General features: G+C 42.1%; 1 protein-coding gene across 1 annotated transcript in view; it reads right to left on the bottom strand.

The window, feature by feature from the left end:
• The window catches only part of NCKAP5 (NCK associated protein 5), a 666,066-nt gene extending 656,108 nt beyond the window's left edge, over positions 1-9,958 (bottom strand). Inside the window, 1 exon segment of the mRNA XM_023543022.2 lies at positions 9,519-9,958. Coding sequence (XP_023398790.2) covers positions 9,519-9,955 — 437 coding nt within the window. The 5' untranslated portion in view covers positions 9,956-9,958.
• Between the last annotated feature and the right edge of the window lie 10,000 nt (positions 9,959-19,958).

Below are 19,958 nucleotides of genomic sequence, written 5' to 3'. Positions count from 1 at the left end.
AATGAAAGAACCATTTTTAAAAATGTATTAATGCACCAAGGATGAGACAGCCTAAAATCCGTCATAGCTAAAGCTTGTCAAAGCAGGAAGTGGGCAGAACTACGCAGTGTCAATTTCTGTCTTTCTTTCGCTTATTTGTTTCTTTTCCTAATGACTTTCTGTTGTTAAAATTTCAAAATTATAATAACAGGCATTGTTTGTAATCATTTTCCTAAATCCAGCACCATTTCCTGACACACAGTGGGCACCTAATAACAATGTTAAGTGAATTAATGAATGAACAAGAGAATGAAAGAAGGAAGGAAGGGAGACATTCTGCTCTTGCATAAAAATGCTGGGTTTGTTGGAAACTTTTTCAAAAAGTGTTGTAATTGCTTTAAAAGAGTCCCTGGGCGGCACAAATAGTTAAGCGCTGGATTACTAACTGAAAGGTCGGTGGTCTAAAGGCATCCAGAGGCACCTCAAAAGATAGGCCCGGCAAACTGCTTCTGAAAGGTCATAGCCTTGAAAATCCTATAGAGTACAGTATGATTCTACAAACATGGAGTTGCCGTGAGTCAGAACAGAGTCAACAGCAACCAACTACAATTCCTTTAGACCAGCACACAGCCGATGGTTGGTTGTAAAGATTAATCCATGCCTTCTATGGACGCTTGAGTACATGCTTCCTTTAAAAACATTATTAAAGAGTAAATTCAGATGCACAGCAAAATATTTAGGGATCTCTAAGTGATTTCCCTTTCATATTAGAGATACGAAGATGAAGCACCACTTCAGAATTTTAAAAAGACAGTCCATTCCACACAATCTCAATAGGACAAAATGTTGGAGAGCTGAGTTAACACATACTTCTCATCTGGAGAAGGGAGGGAGAACAGCACTACAATATAGAATTTTAACAAGTTTAGGTAAAAACAAGAAGTGAGCAAGATGAAAAACAAAAAAACAAACCCATGCCATCAAATCAATTCCAATTCACAGCAACCCTACAGGATAGGGTAGAATTGCTCCATTGGTTTTCCAAGGAGCGGTTGGTGGATCCGAAGGGCTGACCTTTCGGGTAGCAGCCAAATGCTTACCATTGCGCCACCAGCGCTCCCAGTCTAGGAGAAGTCAAGCTGATCCCCCATTTGACATCAGTTAACTGAATGCTTTGTACTATATATGAATAGAATGCCAGCAAGTTATCTAATTTATCTTATTTATTTGGAGTCTCCAGGTGGTGCAAATGGTTAACGAGATCCACTGCTGAAAAAATGTTAGAGATTCAAGTCCACCCAGAGATACCTTGGAAGAAAGGCCTAAAAATCTACTTCCAAAAAATCAGCCACTGAAAACCCTATGGAGCACAGTCCTACCCTGAAACACATGGGCTTGTCACGAGTTGGAATCTACTCAGTGTTAACTGGTGATAGTGGTATTTACTAAGGCACACTTACCATTTGGACTGTGTGTGTGTGTGTGTGTGTGTGTAAAACTGGATATGAATTAAAGAAAACATCAGTATCCTAATCTCATGTAATATAAAAAACAATTTGGAAAAATTATTGATGATAATTTGCAAATTATCTAATATTTAAATTATCTAAAAATTAATGGGGAGTTTGCTACACAGGGACTCCTAATGCAAAGGATCTCAAAAGTTTGGAACCATTCTTAATGCTTCCATCTTGACAACTCTTTTTCTCCTAGTCATTCACGAAAGAATAAGGATTCTTGTTCTCTAATAATTCACAAACTTCACCTTTCTTTGCCATTTTCACACTGCCCTCCAGAAGCCAGAGTCTCCTAACTGCTCTGTGTCCCTCTCTTGGATCTCTTGGATCCACACTACACACTATTTTCAGGCTCAAGTGCCCAACATCACTTACCCCTTTTGTGTCTGGCTCAGAAATACTTGGCTTGAGTGCTCCTATGATGCTAGAAGCTATCTATAATACATACTATCTTCCCTGCAGGAATTTGTGTTTAAATTGAACAAAGAATCAGGAAAGGGAAGAAAATAAATTCCTTGCTGGCTGGTCAACAAAGTCCAATCTTTTCTCACTCTCATTTCCATAATGCTGCAAACACAGCATAGTGGATTAAGTGACTATTAACCCAAATACAATCCCGGTACATACCATAATTACCGAAGAAGTCATATTCAGGATTCCCGAACAATTCATTCATCAACAAAAACCACTCAAGGTAGGTCTGCCTACTTGATAAAAGAACTCTCCTTTGTATACCATAGTACTTTGTTAGCAACACCACTAGGACACTTAAGTTTATCTGACTACCTCATATCTCTACTGCTGTTGTCATTCGTTGCCATCGAGCTGATTCCAACTCATAGTGATCCCAAGTGCATCAGAGCAGAACTGTGCTCCATAGGGTTTTCAACACTGTGACTGCTCAGAAGCAGATCGCTAGGACTATCTTCCGAGGCACCTCTGGGGTAGATTCAAATCACCAACCCTTTGGCTAGTGTTCAAGAGCTTAACCATTTGCACCAGTCAGAGGCCCCAAATAGCTCTTTGATGGAGAAAACGCTTGTCTCACAGATATCAAGACTCTTGCCTTTAATAAGATCCAGCGATATAATTAGGGTACATTTCTAAAACATACCAGGGCTCAATAAGTGACAGGTTACTTCATTATTGTTATTATGCGCTCTATTGTTATCCACCACCTGTTTGTTGTACTGTGGTGGCTTGCATTTCCCTACGATGCTAGAAGTTACGCCACTGGTATTTCAAATATTAGCAGGGTTACCCATAATGGACAGGTTTCAATGGAGCTTCCAGATTAAGGCAGGCTAGAAAAAAGGCCTAGTGATATACTTCCCAAAATTAACTAATGAAAACCCTGTGGATCACAACCAAATACTGTCTGATACAGTCCTGAAAGGTGAGTCCCCTAGGTTGGAAGACACTCGAAATACACAGTGGCCACAACAATGGCCTCAAGCATATCGATGATAGTGAAGATGGTACAGGACCAGGCAACGTTTTGTTCTGCTGGACATGGAGCTGCAATAAGTCAGAGTCAATTTCATAACAACTAACAACAACATGCTCTCTGAGATGAGTAACAAATTCACAGGGAATGCTGACTTAATCCATCACCACCTACTTTCACGAGTCTGGGCTACAGCGACACATGCAAACTGAGAGTTTACCAGGAGAAAGCAGGTGGTAGCCTGTAAGATCCAGGTAGCAATCCCAGCTAAAGGCAGTGGCCCTCAGGTAGCAATCCTGGCTAGAGGCAGCGGCCCTCAGGTAGCAATCCTGGCTAGAGACAGCGGCCCTCAGGTAGCAATCCTAGCTGGAGGCAGTGGCCCTCAGGTAGCAACCCTGGCAGGAGGCAGCGGCCCTCAGGTAGCAATGCTGGCAGGAGGCAGCGGCCCTCAGGTAGCAATCCTAGCTAGAGGCAGTGGCCCTCAGGTAGCAATCCTGGTACGAGGCAGCGGCCCTCAGCAGCAATACCAAACAACTTCACTGCAGCAAGAAATCCTCTTAATGATCGCCATTTGGTTCGCTTTAAACTACAATTACAGACACCCAAAAGGATTGGCTAAACGTGAAATGGCACAGCTCTGCAGAGAAAGCAAGGGGGCTTAGAGCAGAGGGCTTGGTCTCTAAAAATGCCCCTTAACAAGAATTTACTGCATGAATGAATAAACAATGGGAGTCTAGACCAGGGAGTCATGGGGAAGACAGTCAATCCTGAACGAGGGTGACATTAGCCATCAGCACAGCGCCCACAACTCTCTCCTACACAACTCTCTCAAGCCAAATAGAAAAATCAGAGAAGTGTGCCTACAGCTGAAATCAACCCCACTTCTTTCTAAATTTCATTTGAAAACCTCAGAGGTTTGGTGGAGGTTAAGTGCTCAGCCACCATGTGCAATCTAACTTTCCAAATACATAAATAATATACATACATATAACATGTATTAAAATATACATACAACATAAATATTTTTATTACATATTTTTCATTAACATATCCAAATATAGAGAGATAAGTTCAGCTCCACACTAAAATGCTTTCAAAATTGGAAATGAAAATCATGCCCGAGAATGCCAAGTAGACTAACAGGCTTGAGTGAACCTTCTTGCAAAAAACCTACATACCAAAAAGTTACCACGAAGCCTCATGGTGTTAAACGATAAAACCAACCAAACCAAACCCAGTGCTGTCGAGTCGATTCCGACTTATAGTGACCCTATAGGACAGAGTAGAAGTGCCCCACAGAGTTTCCAAGGAGTGCCTGACAGATTCAAACTGCCGACCCTTTGGTTAGCAGCCATAGCACTTAACCACTATGCCACCACGGTTTCCTAAACAATAAAAAGCCTCCTCTTAATACCAAAACCCAACCAAACCCACTGCCACTGAGTTGATTCTGACTCATAGCAACCCTACAGGACATAGTAGAACTGCCCCATAGGGTTTCCTAGGCTGTGATCTTTATGGAAGCAGATTGCCACATCTTTCTCCTGTGGGCTCCAAGCACCAACTTTTTGCTTAGCGGCTGAGTGCTTAACCACTGTGCCACCATGGCTCCCTCCTAATAACAAGCTCTTCTTTATGACTACCAACCTGGCTTCTCTGTTATCTAGTCATACTGACAGCCAGTCCCTGGCCATAATCACCTGCCTATGTATACTAGTTTGCTTGTACAACTTTTTGAATAAAGCTTTTCAAAATGATAAACAAAAAAATTAGCATATCTAACCCCAACCAAAATTTCTAACAATTGTCTAGCATTATAGAAACCATCTGGGGAGGGCACTCATGAAAGATACCCACAGCTGAGAAGTCAGGGAAGGGCTGACCTCCACAATGAAGGGGATGAGAAAAGGAACAAATCTACTTGAAGGCCTTCTGCATACCCTTCCTACAAAAACGATTAAAAAGAGAAACTGCCGTTTATCCACATACTGTGTTCCCGGTTTTCAAAGTAATGGGTAAAAATTGTCTTCCTTATAGTTCAGGCAAGGCACACAAACAACATTTCTTCAGCTCTAAGTACAAAAAATTGCTTCATTTCTCAAGTAAATATATACTAGGAACTTGTGGATATCTCCAGAGCGCCTTGGAGCTAAAGAAAGTAACATCGTTGCCTACTCATTCTGCTTCATTTGCTAGTCTCCCAGAAACTCTGAGCTAGCTATTCATCCCTTAGATCCCAGAATAAAGCAGCAGTCCAGAGCTCTGGAAACTCCCCACCTCCCGCAGCCAGCTGCTGACTGGGCCACCGAGGTGGTGGGATGGCGTTTCTTCCCAGGATGCCTTCTTGGTAATGCACACATCGCATACATTTCAGCTATCTTCTCCAAGCTTCATTCTGGTGATTAAGCTTCATAAGCTTCTCCCGAATTGTTTATTCTGTGTTTCAAAGCCCCATCAGCTGTTGTGATGATTTGCGAGATTTTCTTTTTCTTTTTGGTTAAGCGGGATTGGTGAGTATTACTGGGCCTTTTGGTGGAATCTCTACTATTTAAAATTCCTACTGCTGGGATTAAAGGAGATAATGCCTGTGAAAGCCTTTCGTAAACTGTAAAGTCCTAGTAAAATGTAGTGTGCTATAATAATATTAAGCATTATAACAATAACCACAATCTGGCTGCAATGTGGGTTTTAAAACGTTGACATCCATTTGGTTCTTCTCTTTGTTCCATTCCCATCCCAGGGCCTAGATTGGTGCCTGATGAGAAAGTTTTGTTTGGATGAATAAATGATTCAGTGAACATAATTAGTGTCACTGAATTATACAGGCAAATTTTTTCACATGTATATATATACATACTCATAGCGACCCTACAGGACAGAGTAGAACTGCCCCATAGAGTTTCCAAGTGCCTGGTGGATCTGAACTACTGACCTTTTCGTTAGCACTACGCCACCAGGGTTTTGGAATCAACTCAACGGCAATGGGTTTGGTTTATATATGTGTGTGTATGTGTATATCTATATATATATATATACACACACACACATATATATTTGTCTTTTAGTTATTGAATATATATATAAAACATTTACCATTTCAACATTTTTACATGTATAATCCAGTGACACATTCTTTAAATCATTTACTTATTCATATATATATTTATTCACATATACATATTTATTCATGTCTACCATATAATGTATCCCAATAAAAGAAATAGAACAAAGTTTTAAAAAAAAGACAGCCAAAACACTGGGACGGCAGTGGTAGCTCAATGGTAAATTCCCACCTCCCTGCAGGAGGCCGTGGCTGCATTCCCTCCCAGTGCACAGCCACCAGCTGCCTGTCTGTGAAGGCTTACCATGCAGCTAGGATGCCAAACAGGGTTCAGCGGAGTTCCAGACTAAGAGAGACTAGGGAGAAAGACATAGAGATCTACTTCCAAAAATCAGCCAGTAAACACCTTATGGATCATGACAGTCTGATCTGCAACCAATCATGGGGATGACACAACATTGGGGAGCATTTTTGTTGCATTGTTGATGGGGTCACCATGAGTTGGGGACTTACTGCATGACAGCTAACTCACTGCATGACAGCTAACAGCATGAACGGGAGAAAATATTTGGGAACCATGTATAAGGGTTTACTACCCAGAATATGTAAAGAATGTCTACAATTCAACAACAAAAGGACAAATAACCCAATTAAAAAACACTCAAAGGACTTAAATAAACATTTCTACAAAGAAGATATGCAACAATATCCAAAATATATAGAAAAGTTCTACAACTTAACAATAAGACAAACAACCCAATCAAAAAATAGGCAAAGAACTGGAACAGATGTGTCATTAGAGAGGATATTCGAATCGCCAACAAGCACATAAAAAGAGAATCAATATCATTAGTCATTGGACAGATGCAAATTCAAACTATAATGAGATACTACCTCATCCCTATTAGAATGGCAATGATCAAAAAAAATGGAAAACAGCAGGTGTTGGTAACGTTGGAGAAACTGGGACGCTCATCCATTGCTGGTGGGGATGAAAGACGGTAGTTCAATGTTCAACTTTTTGAGGGAACACCAAACTGTTTTCCACAGTGGCTGCACCATTTTTCATCCCACCAGCTACAGCCACTGTGGAAAACCATTTGGGATTTTTTCAAAAAGTTGAACATTGAACCACCATATGACCCAGCAATCGCAGTCCTAAATATACACCCAGAAGGAGTGAAGGCAGGAACTCAAACAGAAACCTGTACACCAATGTTCACTGCAGCACTTCCACAGTGTTTGCAGTGTTCATTGCAGCCAAAAGATGAACGGATAAACAAAATGTGGTGCATACATACAATGGAATATTATTCAGCCATAAAGAGAAACGAAGTCCTCATACATGCAATGACATCGATGAACCTTGAAAGCATTGTGCTAAGTGAAATAAGTCACATACAAAAGGACAAATATTCTATGACCCCACTTATATTAAGTATCTAGAATAGGTAAATGCAGGGACAAAAGTTTAGTAGTGGTTACCAGGATCTGGGGGGAGAGGGAATGGGAGTTATAACTGGAGCGATGCTGAGTTTCTGTTTGGGGTGAAGTAAAACTTTTGGAAATGGATAGTGGTAGTAGTATCACAACAAGGTGAAGGAAATTCACGTCACTTAATTGTATACTTAAAAGACAAGCTCCTTGTTATATATATTGTACCACGATAAAATTTTTTAAAATGCAAAAAAATTATATAGTTTTCCAAATTAATACCCACAGGCAAAAAATAAGCTAAACATGACAATTTAGACAATGACGATACTCTGCCAAAAATACTGGGGTACTAAGAAGGAAACACTGCAGAACAAGCCCTTCTTCTAAAGATAGTTTTTTGATAACGCAATCTGGCCTTTTACAGTCAGTATGAAAGGTGTTCAGATTGGAGAAGGCATTTATATTAGTCTAGAGAATTTCTATCAGTCCAGGATAATGGCTTGGAAGAGGAGGCTGCCACCCCAGAAATGCAGTTAGAGAGAGTTAAAATGACAAGCACAAAAGATGCAAGCGGTAACCAGCACTGATCATTATACCCTAAGCTAAGGTTTATTGCCTGGACCTTGACTTTCTAGGGATGGAAATGGCCAACTTTTTGTCAGAGGAGGAAGAAGGCATGAAGAGAAGTTGCCAAGGAAGGTACCCTTGCTATAAATTACTTCTGGAAAATGTTTCTGTGAGTATCTGCAGGAATAATTCTGGGTCATTAAAGGAGTGATGTCTGTTAGGGACCTATGTGTAGGCTATGCACAAATACGAGACGGGGTGGTAATGAACACTGAAAGGAAGGTGGTAGCGGCCAGGACCCCACAGAAGCCTCAAGGATGAGAAGGAAATTCTGGGACTGCTGCCTTTTACTCAGAAGGAAAGCAAGTATCTGCTTTGTATTTAAGCCTAGGGGACATGGATATCCAACAGCTCCTTTCCTCTAAGGGGAGGGGTGTGGTGAGGTGAGATCTACAGGAGCCAGGAGGCTCGCCCGCCACCAGGGCGGTCTGCAGGCCTCAGAGGCAGGTAGGTTCAGCGCACAGGTGGCCCTCTCTGCTTCAGAAAGTACCGTATTTCTGCCCATCAATCAGCGTTATGCAGCTTCGGGGGCTGAGCCTTAGGCACGGCAGTTGCTAGTAGCAACAGGGGCAAACTCCCAGCGAGCTGGGGCGAGCCGCTGCAGCGAGGGAGGGGCCGCCTGGGCGAGAGGCCCCAGCTGGGCAGACAAGGTCAGCGACTGAGGCTTGGGGCCGGGGGGGGGGGGGGGGGGGGGGCAGTGCTAGGTGGGAGCCGGCGCGCCCTGTTGAGGCCTGGCCGAGCAGGGCCTAGTCCGCTGGCCAACGGAGGGGTGGGGGCGGGTTGGTATCTGGTGGCACGCCAATGCTCATGCCATGTTCAGCAACCTCCTGGTCCCCTTGGAGGCGCCGCATTCTGCTGGCACCTGGACACAGGAGTCAAGGCCAAGGGGCTGGAGCAGTACTAGCCTTGCGCTTGGGTGGGCCCCAGTACTCAAGACCCGCCCCCTTCCCTGCAGCCTGTCTAAGCCCCCACCCTACAGGAGTCTCCTGAGGACGCCAACGTGGAATTGTGTCTGCACGTGTGCGTGTTTTCATTTGCGCTTCCAGCGAGGCCCCACAGGTGGAAAGGAGGGGGGAGAGGCGAGCACAAGGCGGCTCAGACCGCCGGGGGAGAGGGAAAGGTGGATGCACGCACACACAAACTCGACTCCCACCCCCTGTCCTGTCCCCTGTCCAGGCGCCTTCCAGAGAGCGGAGGCTGTAACCTTGCGCCACCTCCTCAAACTTCTCCCCCTGCCGTTTGGATCCGGTAAGGTAGAAAGAGAGAGCGACCGTGAGGAAGGGCGATAGAGGGCAGAGATGGACCAAGGAGACCAAGGAGAGAGGCGGGGAGCTGGGAGTCCTCGGGGACAAGTAGGAGCTCAGGAGATGAGGGTCCGGGGACCGGTGAGGCCAGGTGGCCGTGAGCAGGGGGCGCGCCTGGAAGGGGGAGCGGGCTGGTGTCTCCTTACCTGATTTGCAGTGGAGCATTTTGCAGCAGGCCGGGGGGGTTGTGGGAACCTCCCCCCAAAAGGGGCAGACCCTGCAGCTGTGCTGTCACTTCGGGGGCCTCGAGGTGCTGGCCGAAGAGCCTGGAGTTAACAAACTTGCCATGTCCGAAGCGTGCGGCGGTGACCCCGGCCCCACGCACTCCGCAGCCAGTGGCGCGGCAGCCAGGGAACCCCGCACTCCCTCGCGTTCTTCGGCTTTGTTGTGCTGCACTGATCCCCCTGCGCCTGCCTCCCGGTGTCTCCGCGCCCTCTCGGCCCCGGGACGTTTCGCTTGGGTTTGGGGAGGCCCCTCGAGTCCGTCGTGCCACTTTCCTCGTAAAGGCGCACGTTAAAGAGCTGCTGCGGAGCGCTCGTCTAGGCTGCGCGGCGTGCGCTCCTCCGAGGCGGCTCCGGCCCATAGATTCCCGCCCCCCACCTTCCCCCCCTCCGCCTCTCTAGCCCCCCCACCCCCCACCCCTTAGGAGCTGCTTAGGATCGGGGCTGTCAAATCCAGCCCATCTGCTGCAATCATAATCAGTCTCAACCGAATGGTTCTGACAAATCTCCGCCCGGAGCCAGAGTTGGGGAGGCCAGAGCGTGAGGGGCGGGGATGGGAGGCGGGAGCAAGGGGACGACTGGGACCCGGCGCCCAGAGAGAGGGCCGGGAGGCTTCTATTGTCTGTCCCTAACGGAGGAACTGAAAGGGGAAGCTGGGACCCAGAAGGGGAAATAGTGCTTTTCTTTCCCTATTCCGTGTAAGAAAAATCATTCCATCCCGGCAGCCCCTGGCTCCCTCCACCCGCGTCCCAAACCACTTCTCTGCCTGGGTGGAACGAATTTCTGTTAATAAACTAAACAAACAGGTCCCATAATCTTATCAGGTTGACCCAAAGACTGGGACAGATATCCGAAGTATTGTAACTGGCAGGTCAGAGCTGGAACTAACAGCCGTTTGTCTTCAGTGAGAAGTTGGTTCCCAAGTACATTTGGGGATAAAGCTTAAGGAGGGAAGACTAGTCCGTGATTGACGGAAAAGCTGGCCCACTGCCTCCTGTTGACATTTCAGAGATAAAAGGAAACCCGCTTTGTGCAAGAAAATGTGGAACCCCGTTTAGCCCCATTTTGACTTTAAAGAATTCTCTTTTTTTCCCATTTTCTCCTGGAGATGCTATTAGAAAACAGTGACTTCTAAAATTAATATTTTTCTTTCCAAACTAAAACAGTTCCTTCTGCAGAAGAAATAAGGTGCTCTGATTAGTGCGGAGTTCTAATGGACCACAAGTACCACAGCCTCCACCAGACTAAGTCCAGCACAACTAGACGGTGCCCGGCTACCACTGACTGCTCTAAGGGGGATCACAACAGAGGATCCTGACGGAGCTGGAGAAAAATGTAGAACAAAATTCTAACTCGCAAAAAAAAACCAGACTTACTGGTCTGACAGAGGCTGGAGAAACCTCAACAGTGGCCTCAGACATTCTTTTAAGTCAGTACTGAAGTCACTCCTGAGGGTCACCCTTCAGCTAAAGATTAAACAGGCCCATAAAACAAACAATAATACACATAGCTCAACCATGTCTAAGAGACTAAATGGTCACACCAGCCGAGGGGCAAGGATGAGAAGGCAGGAGGGGACAGGAAAGCTGGACAAATGGAAATAGGGAACCCAAGATCGAGAAGAGAAGAGTGCTGACACATCACAAGTTTGCCAGCCAAGGTCACAAAACAACATGTGTATTAATTGTTTAATGAGAAACTAATTTGCTCTGTAAACCTTCATCTAAAGTACAACAAAAAGAAAGTGCTCTTTCCAATAAGATACTTTTGAACTATTACTGCCGCTTCAATAGAAACACATATATTTGTACTAGTGATAGGCTTACAAGGATTTCATTAAATCAGTTTACTTTTCAAAATAGTATAACAAAAATACAGTAGCCCTAAAAAACAAAGAAAAACAAACCTATTGCTGTCGAGTCAATTCCAAGTCACAGCAACCCCATAGGACAGAGTAGAACTGCCCCATAGGGTTTCCAAGGAGCAGCTGGTGGATTCAAACAGCCAGCCTTTTGGTTAGCAGCCAAACGCTTAACCACTGCACCACCAGGGCTCCGCATAAACAGGTCTTAAAGCATGAAAGAATACAACCAATGGGGTTATGCCTGATTTTTCACATTCCTCTCAAGTGCTAGGAACTGTTCCGTTACCCTGAATGACAGTATTTGTTGAGGAAATAATTTGTTGGGTAAACAAATTACCAGTTGAAAAGTTGAAGGGGGGAAATTTTCAAGCCATTTATTCAGATAGGTATAAGAGCTAGGAAAAGATAGACCTTGCTGTGAAAATTAAATTGAGATTTAAATTAGTGTTCAAATCATTCTTTTGCATTATGCGGTACTTGAGAAATGTGTGCAGGCCACATTAAGCACCCACTGATCTAGGTAGAGACTGTGTCTTCTACTTATTTTATAGCCCTGTGGTGATTACAACAGCCCTGCACAACTATGAGAGCTCCGTGAATACTGATAGATTGAAGCCTTGATGTACACCTCACGATTAAAATCATATGCATCACAGTCACTCTATCAGTGAGGTCAAGTGGGGTCTGAGGGTCACCCCAAGTAAATAAGTCAAGCACAACTAATAACAGACTTTAAGACAGTTTGATTAGTATTTGAAAGTTTCTACTTCTTTGTCAACTTGTTTAATGTGTTTATAGATAGGACTTTTTTTTTGTTAAAAGATTAACATGGTTCCAAGAAATATCTCCAAAAGGGTCCTTTACACCAGAATGAGGTGTCATGCTGGTGACCAACCTAAATGACAGTGTCCAAGAGATTGGTGTTGTCAAGGGAGAGAAATATTGGGCTGAGTCAGACACTGGACTCCGGGTACCTTTCTGCTCAACAAGTGTCCACATTCTGCCATGTTATTTTCCCATTCTGGTAGTTTATTATCAATAGCATCAGGTTCAAGTCTTGCTCAATTGATAGTCCTTCTTCCAGTTCATCAAGTCATTGGTTTTACCTTCAAAATATGTCTCCACTACTTATTGCATGCTTACTGTGTGTTAGTACTAGAATATAAGAGAGAAAACATCAGACAAAAATCTTTGTCCGTGTGTAGCTTACATTTTGGAAGGGAAAACAGGCATTACAAAAGACTGATAAGTAAATTATATCCTCTGTTAGGTGGTAATCAGTGCTGTGGAGGAAAGTAAGCAAGTACGGTTGAGTGGCATACAAATTGGGTGCCCGGTGAAGGTCTCACTGGGAATGTTAAATCTGATCAAATGATTAAAGGAGGCAAGGGAAACGGAATAACCAGAATGGAAATACTGAGAATGTTCACACATTGTGAAGAATGTAAACAACGTCACTGAACAATTTGTGTAGAAATTACTGAATAGGAATTTAAACTACTGTGTAAACCTTCACCGAAAACACAATAAAATATATTTAAAAAATAATAATAAAAAAAGAGGCGAGGGACCAGAGCAGCTATGTGGATATCTGGGAGAAAAAGTTCCCCGGAAGAGGGAAGAGCAGGTGACATAGTCCAGGAACATTAATGAGGCAGGAGGGATAGAACAGACTGAGGGGAAAGCTGTCAAGGGGGTGGGCTTAGAGGATAGATATTAGGTGGGACCTAACAGGCTAACTTAAGGACTGGTTTTTACTCAAAGTCCCTAGGTGGCACAAAAGGTTTGTGCTCAGCTACTAACCTAAAGGTTGGCGGTTCTAACCTATGCAGTGGCACCTTGGAAGAAAGGCATGGCAATCTGTCACCTTAAAGATTACAGCCAAGAAAATCCTATAGTACAATCATATTCTGTCAAACATGAATTTGCCATGAGTCAAAATTGACTTCACAGCAATAGGTTTGCGTTTTTACTCTGATATGGGAGGATAGAGTTTTGAACACAGGCATGACGTGATCTGACTTTTGTTTAATGGATCACTCTGGCTGCCAGGTTGAGAATTACAGGTGACAAAGGAGGAAGCAGGGAGATCTGTTAGTAGGCTATTGCAAGAATGCAGGTGAGAGATGATGGCTTGGGCAGGGTGATAGCAAGAAAGATGCTGAGAATTGGAGGCAATTTGGGATTGTTCTGAATTAGGAGCCAGTAGTATTTGTTCAGGACAGGTGGTTTTTAAGAAAGGAAGGGAGTAAAGAATAATTCTAAGTGTTTGGATTTAAGCAACTCAATCCTTCCAGTTGCTGTTAACTGAAATGTGGGAGACTGTGGGGCCTCGGTAGCACAGTGGTAAAGAGCTCAGCTGCTAACCAAAAAGTAAGTAGTTCACATCCACCAGCTGCTTCTTGGAAACCCTATGGGGCAGTTCTACTCTGTCTGTAGGGTCACTATGAGTTGGAATCGACTTGACGGCAACGGATTTGATTTTTTGGTTTATGGGTGGATTAAATTTTGAGGGAAGAACCAGGAGTTCAGTTTTGGATGTGTCAAGATTGGGATGCCTATTAACTTAAAATTTTTTTTTTTTTATAATAACTTTTATTAAGCTTCAAGTGAACGTTTACAAATCCAATCAGTCTGTCACATATAAGTTTACATACATCTCACTCCCTACTCCCACTTACTCTCCCCGTCTTGAGTCAGCCCTTTCAGTCTCTCCTTTCTTGACAATTTTGCCGGCTTCCCTCTCTCTCTATCCTCCCATCCCCCCTCCAGACAAGAGTTGCCAATACAATCTCAAGTGTCCACCTGATATAATTAGCTCACTCTTCATCAGCATCTCTCTCCCACCCGCTGACCAGTCCCTTTCATTTCTGATGAGTTGTCTTCGGGGATGGTTCCTGTCCTGTGTCAACTGAAGGTCTGGGGAGCATGGCCGCCGGGATTCCTCCAGTCTCAGTCAGACCATTAAGTTTGGTCTTCTTATGAGAATTTGGGGTCTGCATCCCACTGATCTCCTGCTCCCTCAGGGGTCCTCTGCTGAGCTCCCTGTCAGGGCAGTTAACTTAAAATTTTAAAATAGCTAATTTATGTAAAGTATTTGGAATAGTTCCAGAGTTACTGGGTGGTACAAAGGGTTAATGAGTATGGCTGTCAACTGAAAAGCTGGAAGTTCAAGTGTACCCGGAGGTGCCTCAGAAGAAAGGCCTGGAGATCTATTTTTAGAAAAATCAGCCATGGAAAATGCTGTGGGGCACACTTCTACTCTGACACACATGGGGCCACCATGAATCAGCATCAACTAGACAGCAACTGGTTTTTGGTAGACTAGTTCCTAGAGTTTGGTAAGTATCATGCAAATGTCTGTGGTAATGGACTTTGTATTGATGGTTGTCACTGTTGTTATTGATGTCTGCCAACCAAAATAGATATTGAGTAGATGGGTGAATAAATATTCAACTGTAGTGTTTAGGGCACAAGGCGGGGGGGTGTACATTTAGGAATTGTATAGAACGTAGATGGTTGAAGTAAATCCATAAGATCAAATAGGTCATCCGGGCTGTGAGTGTAATTCAAGACGTTCAAGGAAATTTTAAAAAGACGAGAAGATGAAGACAAACCAGCACAAGAGGCCAACTGGAGCAGCAGCCAGTGAAGGAGAAGGCAAATCAGGAGAATGGGGCCCCCAGAAGCCTAGTAAAGAAGATATTTCAAGGAGGAAATAATGTGCTAGTCATATTCTACTGTTATGTTTGTCTCCACAGAAAACCCAAAAGAATATACAGGAAAATTATGAGAGTTTATCAAGGTTCCTGGATAACATAATTGCCTAGCCTGCATAATACAATATCCATGGTGTCCCAGCACCTAGGTGAGAGTCAAGCACGTGGAGATATTCAGTGTGTGCTAATTAAGTAATGAAAAAAAAATCAATGAAGGAATTAAATGCCTTATGTAGCAAAGTGTTTCTCAATTTACTACCCATGGATATTTTCAAAGGGGTCCTCTGTTTTCAGGTTCAGGAAATACTGATGTAGGACAAGATGTCTGAGAGAAGATGGACCTGGGAAACATTACATGTTTCTCTTTTATTAACCCTTATCAATAGACAAGAGACTACTAACCCACAATCAAGTTTTATATAGACCATTTTCTCAGGCCATGTTTAGTAAAATTCAAATTAATAACAAAGAAATAACTCATATACATATAAAAATTCAAAAGCATACTTTTATAAGATATCTTGCAAGACAAACAACCCAATTAAAATGAGCACGATATTTAAACACACACTATCAAGGAAAATATAAAAATGGCAAATAAGTGCATGAAAAGATTTTCAACATCATTAGTTATTGGGGAAATACAAATTAAAATCACAGTGAGATTTACTCATATCCATTAGAATCGACAAAATTAAAAAGATTGACAGTACCAACCCTTGGCAAGGCTGTAGAGAAACTGAAATTCTCATACGTTACTGGTGGTATAGCAAATTTGGGAAGCTAATTGGCAGTTTCTTTTAAATTTAAACACACATTTAACATACCATCCAGCTATCCTACTCCTAGGTATTGACCCAAGAGAAATAAAAAAAATGCCCACACAAAGATCTGTATACAAATGTTTATAGTAGATTTATTCATAATAGTAATAAATGGGAAACCTAAATTTCCATCAACTTGTGAATATGTAGACAGCCTGTGGTACCTCCATCCATACAATGAAATATACTACTCTGCAATAAAAAATACAACTTGCATGAATTTCAAAGTCATTATGCTAAGTGAAAAAATACAGTCTTATATGACTAGCTTTTACTTGAATCTAGAACACTCTAGAGATAAAAACCAGATCAATGGTTGCCTGGGGCTGGGGGTGTCATTGACACCTAGTGACCTACTCTGACAGAGTAGAACTCCCCCATAGGGTTTCCTAGGTTGTAATCTTTTTTTTTTTTGGTACCATGCACATGCTCATATAGTAGTTGCTGTTGTTGTTTTTTTTATTATATGTCAGATGAAGGTTTACAGAACAAACTAGTTTCTCATGAAACAGTATACATGTTGTTTTATGATGTTGGTCAACAACCCCACAACATGTCCACACTCTCCCTTCTCAACCTTGGGTTCCCTATTACCAGCTTTCCTGTCCCCTCCTGCCTTCTAGTCCTTGCCCTGGGCTGGTGTGACCCTTTAGTCTCATTTTGTTTTATTGGCCTGTCCAATTTCTGGCTGAAGGGTGAACCTCAGGAGTGACTTCATTACTGAGCTGAAGGGGTGTCTAGGGGCCATACTCTCAGGGTTTCTCCAGTCTCTGTCAGGCCAGCAAGTCTGGTCTTTCTTTTGGAGTTAGAATTTTGTTCTACACTTTTCTCCAGCTCTGTCCGGGACCCTGTGATCCCTGTCAGAGCAGTCAGTGGTGGTAACCGGGCACCATCTAGCTGTACTGGACTTGGTCTGTTGGAGGCAGTGGTAGACGTGGTCCATTAGTCCTTTGGACTAATCTTTCCCTTATATCTTTAGTTTTCTTCATTCTTCCTTGCTCTCGAAGGGGTAAGACCAGTGGAGTATCCTAGATGGCCGTTCACAGGCTTTTAAGACCTCAGACACTACTCACCAAAGTGGAGTGTAGAACATTTTCTTTATAAATTATGTTATGCCAATTGAGCTGGATGTTCCCCAAGACCATGGTCCCCACAGCCCAGGCTGTAATCTTTATGGAAGCAGATTGCCAGGTTCCTTGGAGCCACTGGGTGAATTCCAACAGCCAACCTTTTGGTTAGCAGCTAAGCACCTAACCATTGTGGCACCAGGGCTAGGGGTAGGGGCAAGATATTGACTACAGAGAGGCACAAGGCAAGTTTTTGCCATGAAAGAATTTTTTTTTTAATGTCATGATTATGGTAGTGGTAAATTGTAATTGTGTAAATTGTCAAACTCATTGTATGCTTAAAAATTGGTGAATTGTATATACATTAAAAAAAAAAAAAAAAAAACCTGTTGCCATCAAGTCAATTCCAACTCATAGCGACCCTACAGGACAGAGTAGAACTGCCCCACAGAGTTTCCAAGGAGCATCTGGTGGATTGGAACTGCCAACCTTTTGGTTACCAGCCATAGCTCTTAACCCCTACACCACCAGGGTTTCCGTATATACATTATACCTTAATAAAAAAAAAGATTTTTTTTTTAAGAATTTAACTTGGGTTTTGTTTGTTTGTTTGTTTTGGTAGGGGGATTATAGTACTTTCCCATTTGGAAAGAGGACGCCCGCCTTGGAAATATCTCCATTTTGTAATCCCCAATGGAAAACTGATTCAAATAAAGATCTTCAATGAATGCTAAAGCCATTAGGTAAAAATTTGATGGAAAACAGAATACTTGTACAGCGTCAAGCATTACCCACTGACTTTTTGCCACCTGCAAAGGGGAAAAGTCATCATATACAAGGGGGAGATCATAACCTGGCATGTCCCTCTTTATGTGGTACTATTCGAAAAATAAACTGCATGACCTGTGAAATAGTCATGCAAAGAAACATGTTTAACCTGAATCTAACCAAGGACTTTGACATAATTGTCAGGTTACAGAAAATACGGAGGACAGAGGTACAGACACATTACATCACACGGTAACAGAATGTGCAGAATGTGGGACATTCTAGATCTCTTTTCAAAAAAAGTCCATCTCTATGGGACAGAAATGCAGAGGCACTATAATAAATTAAAAGAGACATAACTAAATACAACCCATGGGATTGGGTCTTGGTCCAAGAAAAACAACTATAAAAGACATTTGGGGAATAATTAGAGAAGTTTAAATAAAGGCTGATTTTGGATAATTTAAGAGCATTTTTATTAATTTTGCTACGGGTAAAAATGGTATTGTAGTTATAAAGGAAATAGTCCTTATTTTTAAAAGACACATGCTGAAGGATGTAGGATTGAGGTATCATGCTGTTTACCACACACTCCGGGAAAAATATATATGAAATAAAAACACTACCATTTGTTGCTACTAAATTGTGAGTTAGGTGAGTATTTACTATACTGGTCTCTCCATTTGTCCGTATATTTGAGAATTTTTAACTAAAAATTTAAAAAATACACACTTCTAAAAATGCATGGGTTGAGAATTAAAGAGAATTAGAAAAATGTAAAACTTAATGTCTTAAAGATAAAACTATATATCAAAACTTGTAAGATCCAATTAAGCAGTACATAAAGGGGAATTAAGAATTTTAGTGCATTTTCAAGAAATGAACATGGAAAATGTACAAAGCCTCCAACCAAAGCAGTTAGAAAAAATAGAATTAAAAAATGAATAAATCAATAGGCTTAATTATAAAAAGGCTACATAACTCACAATACAATAGAATTGTAAAAAATAATAGGACATGTTCACTATAAGGAGGTTTGTGGGTATAAATTTGAAAACATAGGTAAAATGATCAAATGCCTAAAATAAAAGGAACTTTTAATATAACTCAAGAACCAATAGAATTTTGAATAAACAGATTAAATAAATAGTTGAAAAAAAATGCCCCTGTATAACCAATAGGCCTGGTTTTTTGTCTTTTTTTTTTTTTTTTGTATCTTTATTGAGGTATAATTCACACACCATAAAATTCAGCCATTTAAAGTATACAACCCATGTGTTTATGCACAATTTTGCAACCATCACCATAATCTAAGTTTAGAACATTTTTATCATCTCCCAAAAGAAACCCTTAGTATCTGTCAGCAGTCATCTCAATTCCCCAGCCAAAGGAAACCACTTTCTACTCTGTATACATTTGCCCATTCTGGACATTTTATATAAATGAAATCAAGCAAAATGTGGCCTTTTGTATCTGGGTTCTTTCACTTAGCATAATGTTTTCAAGGTTTATCCATGTTATAGCTGGTATCAGTTCTTTCTTCATTCTTATTGCCAAATAATATTCCATTGTAGGCATACACCACATTTATCTGTTCATCAGTTAATGGACATTTGGGTTGTTTCCATCCCTTGGCTATTATAAGTAATGCTGCTATAATCATTCATGTGCAAGTTTTTGTGTGCTCATATGTTTTCACTTCTCCTGGGTATATACCTAGCAATGGAATTGCTGGATAATACGGTAAGGATTACAGCCAAGAAAACCCTGTTCTCTATAAGTCGGAATCTACTTGACAGCACCAACAACAACAACGTGGTAACTCTGTTTAGCATTTTCATGAACTGCCAGTTTCCAAGGCTACAGCACCATTTTATATTCCCTACAGCAATATATGAGGGTTTCAATTTCTCCAAGTCCTCTTCAACACTTATTATTTCCTTTAATTATAGCCATCCTAGTGGGTGTGAAGTGGTAGAGCATTGTGGTTTTGATTTGCATTTTCCTAATGGCTAATAATTTTTAACATCTTCTTCATGTGTTTATTGGACATTGGTATATCTCCTGTGGAGAAATGTCTATTCGAGTCCTTTGTCCTTTTTCTAATTGGCTTATTTGCCTAT

This window comes from Loxodonta africana, chromosome 6 (genome assembly GCF_030014295.1).
Source record: "Loxodonta africana isolate mLoxAfr1 chromosome 6, mLoxAfr1.hap2, whole genome shotgun sequence".
NCBI classification, from domain to species: domain Eukaryota; kingdom Metazoa; phylum Chordata; class Mammalia; order Proboscidea; family Elephantidae; genus Loxodonta; species Loxodonta africana.
This window is presented reverse-complemented; position numbering and strand designations above follow the sequence as displayed.